The 18,601-nt window shown below is 47.6% G+C and overlaps 1 protein-coding gene across 2 annotated transcripts in view; it reads right to left on the reverse strand.

Moving 5' to 3' along the window:
* Positions 1-1,307: 1,307 nt before the first annotated feature.
* Positions 1,308-18,601, reverse strand: part of NT5E (5'-nucleotidase ecto) — a 35,121-nt gene continuing 17,827 nt past the window's right edge. Inside the window, exons 3-9 of one of the 2 annotated variants that reach the window (XM_060030269.1) lie at positions 15,672-15,860; positions 10,231-10,428; positions 9,155-9,309; positions 7,408-7,513; positions 6,462-6,611; positions 5,013-5,134; positions 1,308-1,926 (exon numbers count right to left, since the gene is read on the reverse strand). In XM_060030269.1, the coding sequence (XP_059886252.1) occupies positions 1,882-1,926; positions 5,013-5,134; positions 6,462-6,611; positions 7,408-7,513; positions 9,155-9,309; positions 10,231-10,428; positions 15,672-15,860 (965 nt within the window). In that variant the 3' untranslated portion in view covers positions 1,308-1,881. Of the gene's footprint in view, positions 1,927-4,933; positions 5,135-6,461; positions 6,612-7,407; positions 7,514-9,154; positions 9,310-10,230; positions 10,429-15,671; positions 15,861-18,601 lie in introns of both variants that reach the window. The other variant, XM_060030268.1, reaches the window with a different exon arrangement.

Below are 18,601 nucleotides of genomic sequence, written 5' to 3' on the forward strand. Positions count from 1 at the left end.
ACACATATTTAGAAAACTTACAAAATGTTTTTTAAAAATTTGTGCTCCAATAGGATTTACCCTATTTTACAGGCCAAGCATAAGAAAATACACCCCAAATGCAATCTTATTGACATTTTCCTCTTACAGTCTATGGACATTTGGTTATTTAGGGCCAGTCTGTATATGCATAGAACCTAGGGCATTATTTTACTGCAACATTTACAAAGAGGTTGTGAAATTTAAAAGTATGTTTTGTATCAAGAATACCTAATAATTGTAAACATCAAGAAACATTCTCACTCTTCCATCCTTTAGCTGCTGTTCACTGACTGTGTTGGGTGAGGGCTCCCACTTCTTACTGAATCATTTCTACGGTAACGAGCAGGCTCACGTGGTCCCCCCACCCCCTTAAGCAAGTATTTGTTCCTTGTGCATAAATCATTCATTTCGTCGGTCTGGGTATTTCCTGAGCACCCGCTTAGAGGGGCACTCTCTCAGGCAGGAGTTCTCATATCTGTGCCTGAGAATGACTGAGAGTGACTGTTCAGATTTGGAGGCAGAGCTGACTTTAGATTTAGGTATACCACTTAAAAAAAATCAACCTTGGCTCCGCTCTGGATTTCCCATAACTGGGGGAGGGGGCGGAGTGTGTGTGTGTGAGACTAGAATCAGTGCTGGCATCTTGCTGGGGAGAGACAGGTGCAGGTTTAGAGCTACACCTTCTCTAAGAAGGTTCTCTTCTCATGACACCTTCCCATTAGGAAGAAGGAAGAAAGAAGCAGAGGGAGAACTGATAGAATCTCATAAAATTATTAGTAGCTAACGCCGTGTGTCAGGCACTCTGCTGCTACTCCTTAGCAAATATGTATTTAACAAGTGTAAATGGCCTTTAGCTCTGACTCTTCTATAATGTTAAGTTGGTCCTGGGCATCCTGGTCTTTCCTTCCCTTTCTCCCTGCCCCCTGACTGCGTTCTGCAGCTCCTGGCCTTTCCCATTATCTGCTGCACCTCTTGTCCCAGCTCCTCAAAGGCACATGGTGGTGCAGGAGAGAACGCCACCCTGTGTTTAGTCCGTTAAACTCCCTATAACAACACGCGCTGAAAAGGAAAAAACAGAGACCAGAAATAAAGCAGACTTGTTCTACATGAGTGAGTCTGGGGCTACGGATAGTTAAAAAGAGAGGAGACCATTAAGTATCTTCCTGAACAGTTAACTGGATATAATTGAAGGAGTGCGGGACTGAGGTCAGAAGGCCCAGGTGCAGGTCTGGGATCTGTCACTTTTAGCTATATGGCCTTAAACATGTCAATTCTTTCTGAGCTTTAGTTCCCTCATCTGTCAAATGGGAAAAACAATACCTGTCTTGCCTACCAGCGAAAGTTATGGGCATCAAATAAGATAGTGTGCTTAAAACTCCCTTGTAAATGATAAAGTTCTATGTAAACATAAGTTGTTTGGTGGATTAGAATGGATATAAAGGAGAAAAATGATGTGTATGTTTTAAAATTGTTTATAAAGTTTTATTAAAATTTGCATATGTAAACTAAAGATGGTTGGCCTTCTCCTCATGGGGCCCCTTTTCATTTCTTTTCTTGTGTGTTCGCTAAGTTGCTGATCCTGAGTGATGATGTCAGTGTCTTCATTTACAACCCTCTAAGCTCAGCTTCTAGGAGACTGCAAGGATGGTCCACACCATCACAAAGCCAGTTCCTAAAAGGTAGACTTGAATCTCACTTGAGAAAAAAATACAGTTCCATTAATGGCAAGGAGAATTTTTGGCTATTGGTATAAAACTATGATCACTGCCAAAACTGAAAGAAGTATTAGAGAAAAACTTCCATGGCAATGACTTCCTGCAGAAAACTGGATCCGACCTTCAACTGCTGGATAAATTACTCTCATTTTTGAGATGTATGCGGAAACCACGTTGATATCTTGGTCACCTAGAAAAATACATACATTATTTTAACTACAGAAAAAATAATTATCAATTAACAGTAAGAAGGGGAAAGCCAATGTACTTCTCGAAAGTCCTTTGTAATTAGATATAAGAGGGAAGATATTCCTTTCATAAGCAGGGATAAAGTGTCACAGAAGACAAGAACAATGGCGATCACAAGTGCAAAGAATCTGATTGCTTTTTCATGTTCCAGATGTGAAATGTGCCCATTGTCCAGTATTGGATAATTGGGGGGAATAAATTGTCTAAGCTCTGAGATGACTCAATATAGAGGCTCTTGTCATCAATGCCTCTGAACCATTCCGGACTGAGGGCATTAGGGAACTGGGTCAATATCAGTTAGCTGAGACATAAAAGTGGCTTGTTTTTTTTTGGCTTGCCTGCTCAGGAATCATTTTCACGTAACTGATGCTGAGGCAATGGAGTCTTCACTTGCAAAAGAGAGGAGGACCGACAAATACTAATCGCCTGTAACTACAACAAACCCCTAGGGACCTGACAGACTTTTATTTAAAAAATGCCACACTACAGGGCTTCCCTGGTGGTGCAGCGGTTGAGAGTCTGCCTGCCGATGCAAGGGACACGGGTTCGTGCCCCGGTCTGGGAGGATCCCACGTGCCGTGGAGCGGCTGGGCCCGTGAGCCATGGCCGCTGAGCCTGTGCGTCCGGAGCCTGTGCTCCGCAACGGGAGAGGCCACAGCAGTGAGAGGCCCGCGTACCGCAAAAAAAAAAAAAAAAAATGCCACACTACAAATCATATATCTGATTGGGCGGTTAATATCCAAAATATATAAAGAATGTATACAACTCAAGTACAGGTGACCAACAAGCACATGGAAAGATGCTCAACATCACTAATCATCAGGGAAATGCAGATAAAACCACAATGAGATATCACGTCACGCCTGTTACAACGACTGTTATCAAAATGACAAGAAATAAGTGTTGGTGAGGATGTGGGGAAAAGGAACTCTAGTGCATCGTGTGCAGAAATGTAAATTTGTGCAGCCACTATAGAAAATAGTAGGAGGCTCCACAAGACATTAAAAATAGAACTACCATATGATCCAGCAATTCCCCTCCTGGGTATTTATCTAAATAAAATGAAAATAGTAATTTGAAAAGATATATGCCCCCCCCCGCCATGTTCATTGCAGCATTATTTACAATAGCCAAGATAAGGAAATGAGTGTCCATCAGTGGAAGAATGGATAAAGAAGATGTGAGATATATATATATATATATATATATATATATACACACACACACACACACACACACACACACACACACACACACAATGGAATACTCTTCAGCCATAAAAAAATGGCCTCTTGCCATTTGCAACAACAGGGATGGACCTTGGGGACATTATGCTAAGTGAAATAATTCAGAGAAAGGAATACCATATGATCTCATGTGGAATTCAACAACAAAAGCAAGCTCAGATACAGAGAACGGACTGGTGGTTGCCAGAGGTGGGGGGAGTCAGGGGTGGGTGAGGATGCACAATGGGTGAAAGGGGTCGAAAGTTATTCCAGTTATAAAAAAAAATAAGCCCTGGGGATGTAATGTACAGCATAGTGAATATAGTTACTAATACTGTATTGCATATTTGAAAGATGCTACGAGGGTAGATCTTAAATATCCTTATTACAAGAAAAAAAATTTTTGTGTGTGATTATGTGAGGTGACAGATGTTAACTAGACTTATTGTGGTGAGCATTTCGCAATGTATACAAACGTCGAATCATTATGTTGTACACCTGAAACTAATATAATGTTACATGTCAATTATACCTCAATAAAAACAATATATTACTATCAATATACTACTTAAAAAAGAACTCTTCTCTCTGCAGTGTTTCTCACCCCTGGGTGTACATCAGAATCACTGGAAGAGACTTTTGCCCCACCCAGGTAAATCAGAATCTCTTAAAAGTTGGGACCAGTGCATTGGTATTTAATTTAAAATGCTCCCCAAGTGATTCTAATGAAGAGCCAGGGTTGAGAAGCCTTAGGGCCAAGGCTTCCTCAGCCTTCTTCTATGTAAGGTCCTTCTCTCCAGCACCTGTCAGTCTGGCCTTGGTGATGCACAGTCATCAACTTCTTTGTTTCATGCAGGGCTCGAGAGGACACCTTTTAAGCCTGCCTTTCCATTTCCTATCATGGGATGGGTGGAAGTGCCTGGCGCCTTTCCTCCCAGGAAAGGCTGTCTCCTTTGCCCTGGATCTGTCCTTCACCCTCCTTGGGATACACAGCGAAAATGGCAGTCCCCTATGATAAGGCTGAAGAGGAACCTGGCTGAGCTCCTTGCTGGAGACAGATGCAGGGAAGCTGTGCACGTGTCTTATAAACACACTAGTTTCTGCCCTGGAGAACAGGAAGGGGTAGTGTACTGGCAGTGGACTCTATGCATAGGAGGTGGTTCTCAGTTGGATTTTAAAAAATGAGCAGGGGGTATAATGACCCTCACTGCTGCTGGAAATATCACCTGGGGTCAAGTGTGGTGGTTCCTATAATTTGCTCCAACCCACTGTGCAGAACGGGGCAGGGGACATATCCCATCCACGCCTACCTGACCTGTTTACACTAAAAGCTTCTTCAAGAAAGCTTAGATGATTTAATATAGTTTCCCACATCCAGCCTAAAGTTCTAGAAGTCTGGTTTTTCTATAAGTGCCACACTGATTGATATTTCACAATTTAAATAGCTGGTTATATGTATTTAAAAGAGTTTTAAAACACATGGAAAAATTTTTTTCCCTGGGCTTGGGTGGATGGGTACGTGTGCTGGGGAGAGGCAGGGCAATATTCCCCCAGGCCGTGCTGCTGTTTCCCAACAAACAAAGCAGGAAGTGGTCAGCAATGTGGGGACGCATCTGGATTTCTGGCTTTGCCCTCCGAGCATTATGCGTAGCTCCCCTCTTGGGACCAGTTCTGTTCTCGGGTACCTCTGGGCTAGGGAGGGGTGGAGACACTTGTGCTTACCAGAGTCATGTTTTAACACTTCGTCTTTTATCATCCGGAATCCATCCCCACCCTTGGCAAGGAAGTTCGGGAGGATCACCTTGTACACCTCATCCATTCTGAGGGGCTCGTAACTGGGCACGCGACACTGGGTGCAAAGGACCTCTAATTTGACCACTCTTTCCCCGGGGTTTCGGGAAAGATCGTACACCACGTGAATTCCTAGAAAAGAAATGAGCCTGTATGTTTTCACTGGATCCAAAGGGAAATTTCTGTTTTCTAGGAAAGGGCCAAATCTGGAATTGGGGCACTGGGCTTAGTTTTCATTTAGTTTGAGCTTGAGTGAAATTTCAGCAAGAGAGCTGAGGTGACATTGCAGCTACCCTATCTGGTTAGGTTTGTCCTTGAGTCCTTCTGGGAGGTCTGAGAACCCCCAGGAGGAAAACTGGCTCTGGCCCAGAGTGGGCGAGAGGTGACTCTGCAGGGAGAAAACAGACCTTTTTAAAATCCTGAGTTAATTGGTCCAGCAACTCGGTTCAGTGGCTCTGGAAAATGAGGAACAGATGACAGGCACAGAACCTTGCACCATCTTGATGACTAAGAGACGTTAATAATTTGGGCTTGGGTGACTTTCACAAAACATACGACTACCCAGCACTGTGCTGGGGCACCAGAGCCCCGGTGTTCCCTCCACTCTGTCCTGGAAAACGCAGAATATCTGGGCTACCCCACAGGCAGCAGCCTGGACCCCACCACACTCTGCAGCCCCTCGATCCCAGCAGCGGAGTGCCCTGCAGAGGGAAGACTTCACAAAGCAATCACAGCCCTCAGGTGCGGCCCGCTATCTACAGGCCGGAAACTCAGGCCAGAATGTGGAGTCAGAATCAAACAAGATTATTCATATTAATTTAAAGTTGAATTCATTGGACTGTGGACTTAATTATTGACGAAAGCATTTCAGAAGTCCATGACAATTTGGGAAGCATTTGTTTTCCTTCCGTTTTCACTGCAATCCATGAGATAAGCAGGCCCATTTTCTCACTGTGCTCCTAGAGGCTGAGGGCTTGCCCCAGGTCCCACTGGAACCAGAGCCAAGTTCCTATGTCTTGTCCAGACTGCCCCGCCCAGAAATCATCCTTGTTAATACTTATTGGACACTGCATTCCTTTGAACTTCTGTATGGTTCCAGGCACTCACAGAAAAAACAGACAAAAAAAAATCCTTTTCTGTTTTTTTACGAAGAATATTGAATGTTGAAGCAACTAAGATTTTAATAGAAACTAGACCTCAAGGCAGCTGACCTGCTTAGAGTTTGGGGGGCCAGCTCCTGCCGAGACCATCCGATGTCCAAATCAGACTTGGCAAATGGTGCTCATTTTCGGGGCCTTGGGGCTTTGACCCCGACCTACTCCAGTGGTCTGGCCATTCAAAGACTATGCGTTGGTGTTGGGTGTGTGAAAACCCTAACAGGCCTGACCAAGAGGTTCTGGTAAGGGGGGAGCTAAGCCAACCAGCAGGAAAGCCCACCCCACCTTGCAAGGTGACTTACCGCCCACCTGCAGGAACTCCCCTGTGGACTGGCCGTAGCGGTACACGCTGTGCTCGAAGGCCTTCTTCAGGGTGGAGCCTTTTAATTGGACCAGGTCAAAGGTGCCTCCAAAGGGCAACACAGCAGCCAGGTTCTCCCAGGTAATTGTGCCTGTGGGTAGTCACAGAGGAGGCGAGGAGGAAAACAGCTGGAGAACTAGCACACCCCATGGCCAGTGTCCTTTAGGACTGGCGGAGCAGGTTAAGGAGACACGGGGCACAGGGAGGCTCTGAGGACAGCACAGCTGCGTCTAAGTGTTCCTGACACTTAGGGGGAGGATGGAATCAAGGGGCCTCTGGCCGTGCCCTCCACCACTGAGGCTGACACTTTTTGACACCGTTATAAGGGAAGACTACAACAGTGTCTTGAATATCTGTCTGGTTGGTTTGTTTTACCATGTGCTATAATCCTGGATACCTGTAAATGCACTAGAGGAACTTACCCAGCTCTTTTTTCCCAGCACCTAAGATGGGCAATTTTTTTTTTTTTTTTTGGCCATGCCGCATGGCATGTGGGCTCTTAGTTCCTCGACCAGGGATGGAACCCGTGCCCCCTGCAGGGGAAGCGCAAAGTCCTAACCACTGGACCGCCAGGGACGTCCCAAGATGGGCAATTTTGTCCTCCTCTTTCCAGATATCCAGGGGGAGGCCATCACTATTTTGCATATATCAGCCACCATTTGCGTTTTGCTGTGTGAATCATAAGTTGAGCTAAACCTTGGTGCCAGTAAGGCTGGCTGCTCCCTCTGTGAGCAAATGCATCCAAGAACACACAAGCCTGTGTGCGCCCTTCAGGTGGGGCACTGACTCGAATGGCCGAAGGGCCTGGCACGGTGGGGGGGGGGTCTTGGGGGACTGGTCAGACAGCACGCTGAGCTGAGGCCGGGGGCCAGGAGCCGGGAGCATACCGTTGTTCCGCTCGTCAATGGGTGACCGGATGCTGCCTCCGTTTAAAATGCACATGGACACATGGTTCCAGGACATCTCATCCGGGTGTCTCAGGTTGTTGTTAATCTGCAACAGCAGCATGAATTTACACTCGTTATTCTGGGTCCTCCTCCTTAGGGTCAGTGCCCGGAACTTGGTTAGCTGCACCGAGCAAATAAAGCTGCTGTTGCCCTGTTCCTGTGTGTGCCCAGAGCTTTCTCAAGTGTAATTCATCAGAACTAGTCTCATGCCCTGAGAAGCAAACCTCAGACACTGTGACCAGTCCCAGGTCAGACTCTTGAGTAGCCAGTAGCTCTGAGCCCCTCTCCTAAGACCCCTGCAACCCGCCAGGCCAGGGGCCCTTAGCAAAGCCAGCACTCGAAGTAGGAGAAAGGGGCTTCTGTGCAGACTGACCCACAGGGCTGCTCCCCCCGGGGCTCCTCCAGGGCAGGACCCACATTTGCTCCTAAGGGTGGAGCCCAGAAGCCTTTCAACTCCAGACCTCAGGCCACAAAGGACCCTGGCATCCATGTCTAGGTCCCCAGCCAGTTCCCAAGTTGGCAATTTTGGATACAAGAGAGAGACGGGGGAGCCCCTGAAACGGGGGAGAGTCAGTTTCATTCTTCCTTTTCTTTTACAAAACATATGTTTAGTTACAAGAAATAAAACGAATTACATTCTCATTTGAAAACATATGATGGTGGAAGAGGTGAGGGAGACACAGGGCCACAGGGCGGCTGAGGGCAGCACAGCTGCAGTGTTCCTGATGCTTAGCGGGAGAAGGGGCTCATTCTCTCTTTGTTAGGTAAGCCCTGCTAGAGCCTGGGGTGTTTCCTTCCAGACCTGCCTCTGCACATTCACAGCTCTGGCTTCTCGTTAGCTGCTTGTCTCGCATTGACCGTGCGATGCTGAGCTTCCAGCACTTGTCCCACCTTGGAAAGCGTGAGTATCGTCATTTACTTGGCAGACACTTATTGAGTGTGGCTGCCTCCCAGGTGCCGGGCACCCGGCACCGAGCTGAGCCCAGACAAAGGAACGGCCTCCTGCGTGCCCCTGGGCGTGGTGAGTCTCTGGAGACCTCGGCTGGGCACGGCGGCCCTCCCGGGGGGGCTGCCCGCAGACAGGTGGACAGAGGGGTGTTTTTGGTGTGGGAACTTGCTCTGGGACTTATTATTCTTGTGATAACGGCCTTGCTTGTGAAGGTGGTTCACACAAGGCCGAGTTCTCTGGGGTCAAGAGGACAGATCAGTGAAACACACTCTGGCCTAGATAGGCCCAGGCAGATGCATTTAATTCTATGTCTACTTCTTGGGAGGAGCAGAGTTTGTGGATTCAGGTCATCTTACCAAAGGAAAGCAACATCCAATATTCAGACACCTAAGATGAGCACCTTGAAATAAAGGCTTCTGTCCTTTTTTTTTGGGCGGCACTGCGCAGCATGCAGAACTCACCTGAACAGGGATCGAACCTGCACCCCCTGCAGCGGAAGCATGGAATCTTAACCACTGGACCGCCAGGGAAGTCCAAGGCTGCCGTTCTTGTAAAGCAATAAAGGGATGGCCCACTGGTCTGGTTCGGGCACCTTCCCAAGGTACTCAGTGTGATTACACGCCAAGCTTTTGTCTGGGGACTAATTTCTAAAAGTCCTCAATTCAGTAACTGTCAGGTTGTCCGTCCTTGCATCCTCCCCCACTAGGCACGGGCCCTGCTCTCCTGTGGACCACTCACCACAGCATCACAAATCAGGTTGCCCATGTTGCATTCTCGAAAGCGGCATGACTGAGTGGTACCATCCAGATAGACAATTGTTTTCCCCAGTTCCTGGGTCGAGTAATTATCTAATTTTGTCCTCCATTTGTTAATGTCTGCTTTTATGCTCGGATCTAGAAGAAAACAAACAAATCAGCCTGCAGTTAAAGCCTAAATGTTGGAGAAAGGCTCAAACGTCATTCAGCTCACCTGGCGTGAGTACACAGTTCTTTACCGTATTTGTGTACATTTTGATTTTGACTGGGAAATTTCCTTAGGAACCTCTATTCCGTTTCCTGGGAGTAAGACCCAGCTTGGATCTTAAAGACGTGCCAAGTAAATCAGCATCAACTCGTCACATCTGAATGAGTGTCTGCTGGCTCAACGGGGAGGGCATTAGTGGTGGGGAGACAATGAGAGGCCCAAGGGCAGGTATAAAGGGTTGAGACGTCCGGCTACAGGGTCCCGGCCCCTCCCTCTGGCTGTCGGGAGCTCTGGCTCTCCAGGGCCCCTGGTCACCTGTCCTTCCCTGTCTGATCACGGTAGGCAGGAAAGGGCAGGCGAGAGAGAAGCACAGGAGAATGTTCATGTACACTGTACGAAATGCATGACATGAAATGTCTTTTCGTTTTGATTCCCAGATCAAAAAGTAAGAAAGACACACACGCATTTGATGACCTGAAGCCCATGGAGACTGGGCTGCTTGCCCAGGTACACTGCTCCCTTTGCCCCAACAATCAGCTCTCCTCTGGACATGGGCCGAGAGTGGCTCTCCTGCGCCAGGGTGAAGCTGGAAGAGACACGAGAGGCAGCGACACAGTGTCTGATGCTGAGAGGGCTTGGAGGAGCACGTGGGACTTTTGCAATTCGTGTGTGTTTTAAATCTCCTTATCCACGAAGAGCGTAGAGTAAACTCAAGGGAGAAAGAAGCTCGGGTCTTCAAAAACATTGTCCTGAAACATTAACCAAAAAATAAAAAGGAAAAAAAAAAAGAAAAAAAAAATCCAGCCACCAGATCTTTGCATTGGTGGATCCCTGCCCTGAATTTCACGTACCTTCCAGAATGCTGCTGTTGAGAAGGATGGGATTTCCATGTGAAGTGACGACGTTTCCTTTTTCATCAAACTCGACCTTCAGATAGCCTAGGTATTTGCCAAAAGCATAGGCCTGGACCACGGGAACCTGCCGTCCGTCATCGGACGTGACTATGAATGGGTACTGCCCCGCCGGCACCTCTTTGGAAGGTGGAGTGCCTGCAATGAAAGATCCAAAGTTAATCAAGTGGGCCCTTGTTCACGGACGGCCGGGAGCCTGCAGGCTGCCGGCCAGGTGACTGCGAATTCTGAACTGACGATTTGCCAGCTGCTGCTCTACACAGCTGGTCTTTCAGAGCCCAGCTCGGGCATCTGCCCCTGTTTCCGAATGCCCTTTTGGCACGTGAATCTTTCCATTCTCAACTCAGCAGCGGTTGCTAAGCTCTTGCTAAGTCCTGGGCACCGTGCCCGGTGCTACGTGGCATACAAAGATGCGACACTGCTAAGACAGTCCCGCCTCCATCCTGACCCTGGCTCCAGTCTCACCGGCCCGGTGAAGCAGCCAAGCCACTTCACCTCACCGTGCTTCAGTTTCCCCATCTGTAAAATGGGCATAATAACGGGTGATTGCTGCCATCCCGGGCTTGGCAGTGCCAATTTCAAAGCCCTGGGGCGGCAGACTCTTGTGTCTACTGAGTCCTCCCTGGTGGCGGAGTCCTTCTGTGTGTGGGGAACATGTCGGAGTCCCCAGTTTGGTGCTCCGGCGCTGTCGGGCCTCTGTGACGTGCAGAGGGGTGCTCTGGGCGAGAGTGGGGCGGGGGGACGGCGGGTGCACAGGCAGGCTGTGAACGGTGCCGACTCCTGAGGTCCAGTGTCTCATGGTGACCTCTAGAAAGGGTCCGTTCTTCACTGGGCCCAGAAAACCCCATACAATCATGCAAATCAAGCGGTTCAAATCTTCGTGTTCACTGTAAGGACACTCATGAAACTGCCCAGGCCAAAAGCCACCAAGTATCTGAAGGATGTCACTTTACAGAAGCAATGTGTGCCATTCCATCATTCCAACGGTGGAGTTGGTAGGTGCGCCCAGGCCAAACAGTGGGGCCGGACGCAGGGTCGGTGGCCTCCAAAAGGTGCTGAATTGTTACTGCACACGCTCAAAAATGCAGAGTAATGCTGAGCTTAAAGGCTTAGATGTAGATTCTCTGGTCATGGAGCATGTTCAAGTGAACAACGCCCCCAAGATGCAATGCAGGATTTACAGAGCTTGTGGTCGGATCAACACAAGCTCTCCCTGCCACATTGAGCTGATCCTTCATGAAAAAGAACAGACTGTTACTAACCCAGAAGAGGAGGTTGCACAGAACAAAAAGATACCCCAGAAAAAACTGAAGAAACAAAAACTTATTACCCGGGAATAAATGTTGCAAAAAAAAAAAAAAAGCAAATAAAAGTAAAAGAAAAAAAAAGGCAAAATAACAATTCCTATTTCACAGGAATCTTGAGAGGATTAAACATTTAAACTCTCTTGCTGGGACTTCCCTCGTGGTCCAGTGGCTAAGACTCCGTGCTCCCAATGCAGAGGGCCCGGGTTTGATCCCTGGTCAAGGAACTAGATCCCACGTGCCACAACTAAGTGTTCGCATGTCACAACTGAAGATCCTGTATGCCGCAACTAAGACCCGGCACAGCCAAATTAAAACAAAACAAAACAAAACCCTCTTGCAGACTGCCTGGCGCATAATACTCAATAAGTGTGTATTTCTTTCCCCCATGAGGGAATGGCAACCTCTAGAAACGCTAGACACACACTCCAGAGCTTAGACTCTTTAGTGGAAGATCAGCAGAAATGACAAGAAATTAACACAACATTGTAAATCAACTATACTCAATAAAAAGTAGAAATGACAAAAGGCCATCCTTAGGTTTTTTTTTTTTTTCATCCTTAGGTTTTGTTGCTCAGTTCTGTGTCCCCTCGGGTGCCTTGAGGAAGAGCCGCATTCACCGGGGTGGCCGACTGGCACACAGACCTCCCGCCCCAGCCAGACCACAGACCTGCCAGGTTCTGCTGAGTTCTGTCTCAAAGGGGAGCCCTGGGGAGAGCCTGGGAGCCACTTATCTCAAAGGGGAGCCAGAGGCTGAGTCCCATCCCAGCACGGTCTCCCGGACACACGCCGTGTGAGGGTGGGAGCCCGGCACTCAGAACATGAGCCCTGGGCTCTGATCACCTGGCACGTTTCAGTTCTGCAACTGCACCCCTCCTATGGGTGCCCTGTACTTCCCATCTCACCTCCGGCGAGAGCGGGATCTCATCTGGGCTGTTCTGAGTCAGAGACTATAGAACAGATACCCTTGACCCACTACTATTTCTATCACCTCCCTCTGCACACCCACTACCAGCGCTTCCTATTAGATGTTCACTGAGAGCCCGGAGAACTTCAGTTTGTGTTGGTTCCTCATTGGACCAGTTATGAGAGTCAGCCAGGAGCCAGCCCCGGACTAGATCTCACTTAATCCTCCAGGAATCCCACGAGGCAGCTCCTATTATTATCCCCACACTGTAGACCAGAAGACCAGTTGTCACAGGCATGCGTCCATGGTCACGCAGCTGGTATGTGAAGGAGGGCGGGTTGAAAAGCAGGGCTGTGAGACACCGGAGCTTATGTTCTCTCCACTGCCCAACACAGCCTACGACGTGCTGTTCTCAGAGAGCCTGCGAGAGCTGGTTTCCAAAGGGCACTCACCAAAGCAGGTGCAAGCCCAGTGGCTGCACCTTTGTGCCCCAAGCTGTGTCTGGGCTTCCCTTTTCACTGAAGACATTAGGCTGTACACCTGGGTTTATGAAAAACCCAATCCTGCCTTGCGCCTGAGCCAAAAGCAGCCCCTTTAGCTCAGTAACCACAGAGCAGAAGTGCTGCAAATACCAACATTTCACCAGCAGGAAATATTCATAGCTGTGGCCAATCTTAATTTCCCATTGTCTTGCTTCCTCTGGATAAAGAAGAAAGCCTTGGAATTTTATTTCTACAAAAGCACGGACTTGAGATCCAGTGCAGGCCGTGTCCCATCTCCATTTGCACAGGCTTACGGGTGGCCGGCAGATGGTGGCGGTGACTGCCATAGATGGTCTGATGCATTGAAGAGTAGCATTCCGTTTTGTGGTGGTCCTTGGACAGACTTGGAGCCTGGCCTTTACTTCAGGGGACGGGGATGTGGCAGTCCCCTCACCTCAGCTGGGCACGGTTAGGGAAGGTGGCTCCTCCTCTGAGCCCAGAGAAGCCTGGCAACGTGCAGTTCCCATTATATCCACAAGGTGGCGCACAACACCTCGTCCAGGCCCTACATCTGTTTCAGAAAGGGGTCTGGCAGATTCCTGGAAACCCAAGAGAAGGGCAAGCCTGACTTCTTTAGCCTTTATTTTTTCGGCCTTCCATAAATATATCTGAGTTTAAACAGAACGTAAAAATTCGGAATCGAACTATGGGGTCAGATGCCTCATCAGATCAGCTTGCTCTTTACAAACAGGAGCCACCAACCCCAGCTCCTGTAGCACAGGGGACTTTCTCCGGCGCTGAACAAAAGATGTGTCATCTTCATCTCGGATGGACTTAATCGGAGTCAAGGAGGACGTTTCCCACGTGGCTGAGACAATAACCAGTCTAGTTTGGCTCCAGTCTGCGTTCCCCACAGCAGGGCCCTCTCTGCTTCCTGTGCACTTGGCAACCCCAGAAAACCACTGGCAGGGAAAGCAATCCAGGGCTTCAGAGTTCCCACAGCACTCTATTCAGCCACAGAGGCTCACGCCCCAGATCGTCTCTCCACACACAGAGCCACATATCTGTCTTTAGAAACGCAGCCTGTCCTCTTGGCAGGGGGAAAACCGTTTACCAGAACTCTATTCCAGCCTTTTGGCAAATCCGTCCTCTTGGAAGCAAGCCTTGGAGGAGCCAGGAGCTGTGGGCTGACATTTAGAGCCGGTAACAGGGTATTCCCTAGAACAGCGAGGGTGTCTGAGGGAACGGAACAGCAGCCCCTCAGGAATGCGGGCGTTCCCAGCGCAGGCCCGGGCAAGCGCCTGCCCAGCTGATACGGAGCAGGGCCCTGTGGGACTCCTGGGCGCAAGACTCCTTGCTCGGCACCTGGCAAACAAACGCTGTACTTTCCTTCACTACAACCTGGTGTCAGTGGACTGGCTTTTCTGCATGGCGGGTGAGCAGACCCACGTTCGCTTGGATAGCAACACTACAGTTTTTGACGTGAGCATCATAGCCTATCAGACCCACACGATGTGGCCCAGCTTCATCTAGACCCTCCACCCTGCACTTCAGCAATCTTAGTTTCTCCCATTCCTAGACCACGCCCGCCTCCACAGTCATGAATATAGAGTAAGACCTGGAACCGGAGGCCCACAGGCAAATTATTTACATCTTTTTGTTTCAGTTTATTCATCTGTAAAAGGAGAAAATAACAATACCTGCCTTAGAGGTTGTTTCGAGAATGAAAGAAGTTAAGCGGCACATGAAGCCTGACTCAGGTAAACGCCCAATAAAGGTTAGAGATAATTATTTCCCAAGTTACCATCATCTCTAATGATTCCCCAGACGCGATCAGGCGCTCCTATACCTGCTCTCCCAGCACCGTGGACTTCTTCCTTCACAGCATGCTTTGTAATTACATATGATTGATTTCTCTGCATATTTAAAAATATTTGAATGTGTATGTTATATATATTTATAATTTACATAAGTGAATGGAATTGACATACTCATGAAACCAATAAGTTACTCTTAGTAATGTCTCTTTGCATGGAGGCAACCAAAATGTCCATGAACAGATGAATGGATAAAGAAGATGTGGTACATACACACACTGGAATACTATTCAGCCATCAAAAAGGATGAAATAATGCCATTTGCAGCAACATGGATGGACCTAGTGATTATCATACTAAGTGAAGCAAGTCAGACAGAGAAAGACAAATATCATATGATATCACTCATATGTGGACTCTAACTTAAAATGATATAAATGAACTTATTTACAAAACAGAAATAGACTCACAGACATGGAAAACAAACTTATGGTTACCAAAGAGGAAAGCAGGGGACGGACAAATTCGGAGTTTGGGATTAACATACACACTACTATGTATAAAATAGATAACCAACAAGGACCTACTGAATGGCACAGGGAACTCTACTCAGTATCTTGTAATAACCTATAATGGAAAAGAATCTAAAAAATAATGTACATATACATATGACTGAATCACTTTGCTGTAAACCTGAAACTAACACAACATTGTAAATCAACCGTATATTTCAATAAAATGTTTTAAAAAGTCTCTTTGAGTAAGATTTATACATGTTACCACTCAGTGTGCACCACCTATGTACGTTATTACATGTATATATTATACTATATATGTAACGTATATCATCTAGCCCTCCCGCTGCCATTACCTGTGTAAAGAAACGTGTTGGAATGTCCTCCCACCACTACGTCCACGCCCTTCACTTTCTGAGCGATGAGTTTATCCATTTCAAAACCAGAATGTCCCAGTGCAATAATTTTGTTCACATTTAGAGTTTGTAGCTTATCTACTTCAGGTTGCAATGCAGCGATTTCATCTTCGAATACTAAATTCGTTCCTAAGGAAGAAAATAAATATGGACATTTATTGACAACAATTTTTATTATATTGCTTATTATACAAGCATACCAAATAAAAACACCTTAATCTCCTAAAGCTCTTAAATTACTAAGACCAAAACTTATTTATAAATTCAGTATAAAATCTCTACAAAGCCAATAAAAATTCACAGCAATATGCTCAGTTGCATTCGCTTAATGTTGCACCGGTTTAAGGTTGTGGATGATATTATGTTACTCAAATTCCAACAGTGAGGAGGCTTCAGATTTGGAATCTCTCTATTTTTTTTACATCTCTTTGTATATTTAGACTTCCATCAGGCCAGTGCTGAGCGTGGCTAAGCACATAAGCATGACGGGTTGTACCTATGCCAAGTCACCATGCTGCACACCTTAAACCCATACAGGTGCTGGATGTCAATCATACCTCAATAAAACTGAAAAAAACCAACCAGATTAGCTACTCTACGGCTTTGTTTGCAAGTTCAACATAATCAGCCCTCACACTTGAAACTCTGTCAGCAATTAGCCCTTGAATGCCAATTGTACGACACCGTTGACAACTCTGTCTTGTTCACTGGCTAAGGTCAGCATTAGAGCATCACGGAGCTCTAATTAGATGGCAGCGGGCGGGGGGTGTCCCATCCAAGGACTGCCGGCCCTGGGAGCATGCGCATCCTTCCCTGGAGGCTCGCCCCGCACTCAGTGGGAGCGGAAGCTTGACCGCTGGTGCAGCTGGTGAGTATGGGTGTGACTCCCCAGCTGGCCGCTCTGTGTGTCGCAGGCACGTGCTACCCCTGTGGCCAAACCCCAGCGCGGCTTGAGGGCTTACGGCTCTGACTGGCACACAGGTGACTGCAAACACAGACACGCTGCCCTGAAGTCACGTCCAGCCGCCTGTGAGTCGGGATCCTCTAGAGGATCCAGATTCCCTTATGCAAATATCTCAGAACCATCTCTCAGATGAGAATGCCGAAACATGAATCAGTCTCGTAACGATCTTTCGAAACCCAGGAGTCTGCCGTCTCCAGTGTGAAAAGGATTCAACTCTCTAAGGAGCTACAGGACTGTTAAACTCATCCCTTGTGATGCCGTGGGGTTTGGGGGGCCTCCGTGTGCTCCAGCGGGGAACTCTGGAGTCTCTCGAACCAGTCAAGCCAACACGTGCCAATGAGCACATAAAATAAACAGCATGGCTGACGGCAAAGCCGGGGGCATCCCAAACGGACGGCCTGAAAACGAGTGGCTCACAGATGTGGGGTGGGACCCGCAGTGCTGTAACGCACAGGCACCATTTAAAAATCAAGAGGTGATGTCTGCAGGGTAGAAATAGAGAAACAGACGTAGAGAACAAACGTAGGGACACCAAAGGGGGAAAGGGAGGGTGGGATGAATGGGGAGATTGGGATGGATATATATACACTAACATGCATAAAACAGATAACTCATGAGAACCTGCTGTATAGCACAGGGAACTCTACTTAATGCTCTGTGGTGACCTAAACGGGAAAAAGAGGGGATATATGTATACATAGAGCTGATTCATTTTGCTGTACAGCAGAAACTAACACAACATTGTAAAGCAACTATACTCCAATTAAAAAAGAAAAAGAAATCATCTATCCAATCCTACTTTACTTTTGAAAAGTAAATAAATATCGATTTTTTTCAAAAAAAAATCAAGAGGTGTAACAGCTTGGCCACCATTGTCTGCCATGAGGCCATCAAGAATAATAATATGCTTCTTGCCAGTCACCCCAAGAAGCTCAGGGCTCCCAGGTCACCCCCAGTGCCATGTCACCATCTCTGTGAGCTGCTCATGGAGTCTCTCCTTAAAACGACAAGGTGAGCTCACCCCTATGCCCCACTTGCCACCCCGTCTCCTGCTCAATTTCTCTCTATATCTTTTATCACCTTCTGGCACCACACATTTTCCTCATTTATTTCTTCTCCCACTAAACGTGAAGCTCCAGTGGGCAGGGCTTTTTGGGGGGTCAGCATCTCTGATGCCTAGAACAGTGCCTGGCACAGAGGCAAGCTCTCAGGGGAATGAATGAAAGAATAACTGAAGAAATGTTTGCTGAGACTTTCAGACAACGCTACCGTCCTCTACTTCAGTGTGGCTGGCAAGAAGAAAGAAAAAAGTTGAGAGAAAGGCCTCTGAGGACAAAGGAATGTGTTCTCCTAACACATCAGAAACCTCACAGGATCGGTCATCTCACATACAGAAAGCGTGGGATATATTTCAGTATATCATGAGGGGAGTGAGAGGAAGTTCATTATCTAGCTAAAATAAATTAAACGTGCTAGAAATACAAATGATACTTGTGGGTCACCAGCACGGGAGGAATGAGGCTGGATTTGGGGTCAGAGGTCTGTAGGGGGAGCTGGGCTGCTGGGACTGTGGTCTTGGGAGAAGCAGGTGTCCTTCTCCACCCCTGCCCAGCTCCTGCCCTGGCCCCTGCATGGTGCAGCCTTTCTCTCTTGAGAGCTGCTGGAAAGAGCATGGCCCCTTCGGAGCCCCTGTCTGTTGTAACCTGGTAAAGAACTAAGATGGGGTGCTGTCAGAGTCCCAGACAGGGTGGTCTGAGCTCTGGAGCCCTTTGTCTCTCCACCACCCCACTCCCCTTCTATCTTTTTACCGGTGACTATTTAAAAAAAATTTTTTTGAAGTCTTTATTGAATTTGTTACCATACTGCTTCTGTTTTATGTCTTGGTTTTTTGGCTGCGAGGCATGTG

The sequence above is a fragment of the Delphinus delphis genome, chromosome 14 (assembly GCF_949987515.2).
Source record: "Delphinus delphis chromosome 14, mDelDel1.2, whole genome shotgun sequence".
In the NCBI taxonomy this organism is placed as follows: Eukaryota; Metazoa; Chordata; class Mammalia; order Artiodactyla; family Delphinidae; genus Delphinus; species Delphinus delphis.